This window comes from Lemur catta, chromosome 11, assembly GCF_020740605.2.
Source record: "Lemur catta isolate mLemCat1 chromosome 11, mLemCat1.pri, whole genome shotgun sequence".
NCBI lineage: Eukaryota > Metazoa > Chordata > Mammalia > Primates > Lemuridae > Lemur > Lemur catta.
In genome coordinates this window covers 31,937,892-31,944,412 of record NC_059138.1, presented here as the reverse complement: position 1 = coordinate 31,944,412, position 6,521 = coordinate 31,937,892, and the positions used below count along the sequence as shown (strand labels likewise).

General features: G+C 36.1%; 1 protein-coding gene across 1 annotated transcript; it reads left to right on the top strand.

Moving 5' to 3' along the window:
- The first annotated feature begins 4,970 nt into the window (after positions 1 to 4,970).
- On the top strand, positions 4,971 to 6,144 carry LOC123647121 (60S ribosomal protein L7-like 1). The gene has a single exon (XM_045564353.1). It carries the CDS (start codon positions 4,973 to 4,975, stop codon positions 5,675 to 5,677), a length of 705 nt encoding a protein of 234 aa, XP_045420309.1. The 5' UTR covers positions 4,971 to 4,972; the 3' UTR covers positions 5,678 to 6,144.
- The last annotated feature ends 377 nt before the right edge of the window (positions 6,145 to 6,521 follow it).

Here is a 6,521-nt window from a genome sequence, read left to right as displayed (position 1 = left end):
TTCAAGTTTATCTTTTCAGCCCCTTGATTCATCTGTGTTCTTTATTCAAGGTAGCTGGTAGTTTTGATCAATAGCAAAACATTGCATAATTCTGAACACAGACACTGATGTAAGGACAGAATTGACATCCCACTCTATTAACAGTAGGTCTGGGATACACAGAGGAGCAGCAGCTCAACAGCATGGACTATTCTATAGAGGACCACAAACTGAGATCTGCCTTCTGAAGAGTATACCTCCTTTAATTTAGTTCCACAAAAGGCTTATCAGAAAGGGAAAGGGACAGATATTTTCAAGATTTTATTATTATTTTTTTGTTTCCTCTCAAAAGTATTGTGAGTATTCTCTCTGGCTAGTCCAATTCTCCAAACATAAATGTTGTGAATATCAAAAATAAAAACAGGGGAGCCATACAACTTACTGGGTCTAATGATTTGTTCAGGCAAAGTGGTACAATAAGGTAGGACAGAATAAGAAGGGTCTCTACTGGAAACAAGGTTACCAGGAATAGGGACTGTTTGTGCAAAAAATTGTGATTAGAGAGCCAGTTTATCAAAAAAGAAAACATAAAATTCAAATCAATATGGGTCAGAATTTGGGATTTCCTTTCAAAGGGGAAGAAACAAGAAGAATGCAGATTCTGAATGTCAGTACCTTCAAACTTAGGAATGAGTAAATGGAAGAAAAGATGACCAGGAAAACTAGCTGAAGTGACTGCTAACCAACTGAAAACACATTTCAAGCTTACAAATGCTCCGTTCTAAATTTTCTTTTGTCATTTGAATTTTCTTAGTTTCTTTAAAATTTTTTTTTTCTTTTGCTCTTTGCTTTAAATACTACTAATTTTGCTGATTTTGTTTGATTTCTTTATTCTTCACTGAGGCTTCTTCCTTGAGCCACTTTGAGGGTGTTTGTTCATGACATTTTCTTTACTGACATTCTCTATGTGTGAGCTTTAATCAAACCTACCTAAGACTTTCATCCCACTGGTTTTAGATTATTTCACACACCATTTAGCTAAGGCTGTTGGCTGGTTACTGCTGCATCCTTACAGCATTATGATTGCTTTTTTTATTTTAGACACTCCTATTTTATTTCTAGTGCCCTACTCTTTCGGGGCATGTCCAAAGTAGTACAAAACATCCTGCCATTTCTGTCAGAAATTCAGTAAAATCCATCAAAACTTTAGTCAAACCTCTGAGTTATGGAGATACAGATAATGTGTTTTACTCAAATGCCAGCATTGACCAGATGGTTTGGCATCTGGGGTCTTGACAAATCTACACTGATCATGACTCTGTTCTTATTGTGGCACCTTCTATTGTCCTTAATGCTTATACTGTAGATTAAAATTTCATTTCCCTTCTTAACTACTCATTGTTTTGCTTATTATTATTATTATTATTATTATTTTGCCATATACCTGTACTTCCCGCTACCATCTGACTCTCCCCCACTTTCTAATAATCAGAATTTGAGAACCCTGGGCCATCTCAGAGCGATGTCTCTAATACTTGGCAGGCTACCCTTTACTGTGGCACACAAGTCTCTAAGTGTTGCTCTAAAAAAAATCACTGGATTATAAAATGGGCAAAGAATATGAATTTGGGTTGCCAATGTAAAAAAAAAGTTTGGCAAATCACCAAAATATGAGGTGAAATGAGACACAGACTGAGGGGAGTTGGCAAACAAGTAGGAATGAAACCTGCAGTGGGCAAAACCCTGAAAAATTCCCAAAAACCAAAGGCAAAGAGCTGTCATACTTGTTCACCTGTTCTTGTGGCCAGTATTTTAAATGTTCTGTCCAAGCTGCTGGTCATTGAATATTTGCTTATTACATAATTGCTATATGCCTAATGGTGAGTCCTATATTTTCTATATGTTGATAGACCAGCACATTTAGAAAACAAGTTAGTCTATCAACCTCATATTTTTTCAATAATTATTGCTGGCATTCGTATGTTTTTATTTCTTCTTAAATAGAAATCATTTATTCAAGAAATACTTCCCAAGGGTTTATTGTGTGCCAGACAAATTTACCAAGCACCAGGAACACATTCCTGAGTAAAATAAACATAGACTCTTCTCTAGCAAAGGGAATAGTCTTATGCATAGATAAATGTTATTATCAAAAATTTTAAGAAAGCCAGATATGGCAGGTCCAGATACATAAAATTCTAGATGTATCTATGCAGTGCCAAACAAATGGTTGGATTTGTTATTAAACTATTATTTGATGGATTTTTAAATTAAGTAATTGTTCAATCAAAAATGCAACCAAAACTGGCCAATGATTACATGTGAATAAATTCCATTTTATCCATGCCCATTAGACCTTCAATTTCATCTCAAGCATCATGAAGTGTTAGTTGCACCCAGAGCCTCTCAGTTGATTGATGTACTCTTGATTTGATTAGCAGAATCTTTAGTATTCAACTAAGCTCTAGTGAAGGTGAGGAGAAATTATAGAGATAGGATGCTTTTTTCTTTTAAAAAATAAAGTGAATATTAAAATCTATCACTGAATTAGGCCATATTCTAGAAGATTTTTGTTTTATGCTAGAAAATTTTAAATTAATAGAAAATGTGCAGAGAAACTGCATTTTAATGTCCATGAGAAATATATTTATAGTTTAATTCAGTAAATTGAATGCTTATATGGCCTGGTCATTAATCCATTAACAAGAAGGGATCATAAATCAAAGGACATTTTTGCCATATGTTAAAGAAAAAGTAGATTTTTAATTAGCTTAATAAATAGGGGGGTTGTAGCCAAAATTTTTGAGAAGTACATAAAGTCCTGGACTTTGAAAATTTGAAACTAGCCTTATTACCACTATGTTATAGACTCATTCTATTTGAGGGGTTGGTAATGGGGAAACTGATTTTATGGTCTAGTTTTTACACTAGGCACTTGTTATTCAGGTTTAAGCTAAACTCTCTTTAGAAAACTGACTCATAAAAGTTTAGGTTAGACTTAATTCCCACATGCTCACACAACATCCATAATTTACTATGGCTGTAGGCTTTACCAATCTGTGTGTTTATTGCCTTTTCGTTTGCATTGCAAACTCTACATTAGCCGTAGGTTGTGACATCAACTTCATCTTTGTAAGTTATCCTACTGTATCCTCAAACTTGAGGCAAACATTTACTCTCTCATTACATATTTTCTCCCATTGAAATTTCTGATCACTTAACCTTCACTTCATGCAGGTCTTTTTTTTTTTTTTTTTTGGCCTGGATATACCAGGTTCCTATCACATTCACACTCTCCACCTATTCACTGGCTACTTTAATATTTCTCTCCCCAGAACCCTAAATCTCCATAATTTTTGCCAAAGCTGTTATCAGTGGCAACCCTAGGTTACTTACATTAGTTACTTTCTCCTCTTGTTCCAGAGTAACATAGGAAAAATTATGCAAATATCTATAACTCTACTTTTTATCAACAAGGTGCCAATTTAATTGCCTATTGAATAGTTTCTCTTGGAACCCATTTATAGGCCCTTAATGTTACATCTAATGCTGAGTTAACCTCCCTTTCACCTGCATCTAGTTAATGATCAAATCTAGTTGTTCAATGAACACATGTTCATTGAAGCCATTTGACTCTTTATCCTCAAGTCCAATTGGTAACTAAATTATGATGGTTGTATATCTGAAACATCTCTGATACATATCCCCTCTTTTTCACAATGATTGACACCACCTAGATTAGTGTCCCTTGCTGGATTATTATACACGTCTCCTAACTGGTCTACTTGTTTCTTGTCTATCCACAACAATCCAACTGTACTGGATATTGCCAAGTTTACCTTTTTAAAATACAAATCCATTTCCTTTGATATTTTGCTCTAATTAAAAGTCACTGATAATAATTCATTGCTGATAGAATAAAATTAAAATTTATTAGTGTATATCAACTTTGCTTTATAAGCTGCCTCTACTTAACTTTCTAGCTATAATACATTTGTCCCAGTCTGATACCTTCTCCTGTGTACATTTTAACTACATTGAAATCCCTGCTGTTCCATGAACTTCCATGACACTCTGCCTTTTGTCATGCTAATCCCTCTGATTTTCTCCTCAACTTTGCTTGCTGTGGCAATGCCTATTTATTCTTACAGATCTAGCACAAATGCCTCTCCTCCCACTAACTTTCCCTACTCTCCACAGGCAGAATTAATTCTTTCTTTAGTCATATTTTCTTAGCGTTTTTATGTACCTAAATTAAAGAATATGTAATATTCTATTACTTTTATTGTCACATTTTAATTGAGGTAAAATTTAGTAAAATGAACAGATCTGTGTGTATATTCCATAAGTTTGATAAATGCATTCTTGTGAAACTGGCACTTCAGTCATGATATAAAACATTCTCATGACCCAGAAAGTTCTTTTATGCCCTCTTCCAGTGACATCTATTACCCCTGGAGGTAGATATATTTTTATTTCTTTTGTGATGTTAGTTTTTACCTGTATTTGGATTTTATATAAATGGAATCATAGGGTCTGTAGCCTTTTGTTTTCTGGTTTCTTTCACTCAACATGATATTTTTGGAGATCCATCTATGTTGTTGCATGTATAACTTTATTTGCTATCTTCCCGTTGATGAACATTTAGTTTTTTTCTAGTTTTTGATCCTTATGAATAAAGATGCTGGAACATTTTGCATAGGGCTATTTGTGGACAGACATTTTTATTTCTCTTCAGAAAATATCTAGGAGTTAAATTGTTGGGTTATAGGAGAGGTGACTATGTTAGTCAGGACTCAATCAGAGAAGCAGGACCATAGGAGTAATGTATAATAAATGATTTCCTATGGGAATTTGATACTACACTGCTTTGGAAACTGGCTAAACAGTTTCAGTGACACTGTGGCTCATATGTCTGGTTCTGGGGCCTGAAGCCATCAGGGCAGAAAATTCGGAAAGAAAGATGGACCAGAGTAGCTGCAACCCTAGAAAGATGCCGGAGCAAGAGGAAAGGAAAAAAATCCCTTTGGTTCCAGAAAATCTCCTGAAAAAGAGGAAGGCTTACCAAGCCCTCAAAGCCACCCAGGCAAAGCAAGCACTTTTGGCAAAGAAAGAGCAGAGGAAAGGAAAAGGGCCCAGGTTTAAGCTACTGAAATCATTTCTGCATGATTCCTGGCGGCAGCAACGTGACAGGGTGCGTCTCAGACGACTAGAAGTAAAACCTCATGCCTTGGAATTGCCAGATAAACATTCCTTGGCCTTTGTTGTACGCATCCAAAGGATTAATGGGGTGAGTTCACTGGTGCAAAAGACCATTGCAAGACTTCGCCTAAAGAAAATTTTCAGTGGTGTCTTTGTTAGAGTCACGCCACAGAGCCTAAAATTGCTGCGTATGGTGGAACCTTATGTGACCTGGGGATTTCCAAATCTGAAGTCCGTCCATGAACTCATCTTGAAACGTGGACAAGCCAAGGTCAAGAATAAGACCATCCCTCTGACAGATAACACAGTGATCGAAGAGCACCTGGGGAAGTTTGGTGTCATTTGCTTGGAAGATCTCATCCATGAAATTGCCTTCCCGGGGAAGCATTTCCAGGAGATCTCATGGTTCTTGCGTCCTTTCCAACTCTCAGTGGCCCATCATGCTACCAAGAATAAAGTGGGCTTCCTCAAGGAGATGAGCTCGCCTGGCTATTGAGGTGAACACATCAATCAGCTCATCCGCCAGCTGAACTAGACCCAGAATATCTGAAAGCACAGTGCATTGGGAGCATGTGTTTTTGGGTTTTGGAATTATCAAGTATCTTCAGAGAAGATTATTTTCTGCTCTATCTTCAAAAACGAAGGGAAGGGTCAGGGAAAAGACAGTCGGTTATTCTCATGGCAGGAACATCTCATCACAGTCCAGTTCCAAGGAAAAATTCCAGTGTTTTCCACTTTGGCTGCTGCCACCTCTGAAATCACATGCCAGGGAGAAAGGAGTCCTGCTTTTGTCAGATCTTCTATCCTGCGGTTAAACATTGGTGAATGAATGACTCAAGCATGTGTATGAGGATCCCTAAGACTCCTGCAACAGTGGACCAAGCCCAGGGACATACTTGAATCTGGGTATTCCCAGGGTTTTGTTTTGAAAAGACTTGAAATACAATTAGAAAGGAGAAAGCAAAAAAAAAAAAAAGAAAGAAAGATGGACCAAAGTGTACCCCCATAATGCTCTGAAAGTAAAAAAAATTATTTTATAAAATATCAATACATAAATAATGTTCTTATGATATAGTTTCTGAGAGGACTGATATTTGTCCATACATTAACAATAATTTCATATTATTTATTTGTAGTTTCTGTTTGTTGTGACTATCTCTCTAAATTAGCTGTGACTTATGTTCAGTGTTATATTCCCAGTGCCTAGAACAATGTGTGGCATAGAATGGGCACTAATAAATATCTACAAATGAATACATAATTACATTTAGGAGAGAAATTATAGGATTTTAAAATGTGAATGATAAAGATAAAACTTGTAAGACTTGATTTTAAACCCT

Coding starts and splice junctions, on each gene's coding strand:
- LOC123647121 (XM_045564353.1), top strand. CDS start 4,973: ATGCCGGAGCAAGAGGAAAGGAAAAAAATCCCTTTGGTTCCAGAAAAT.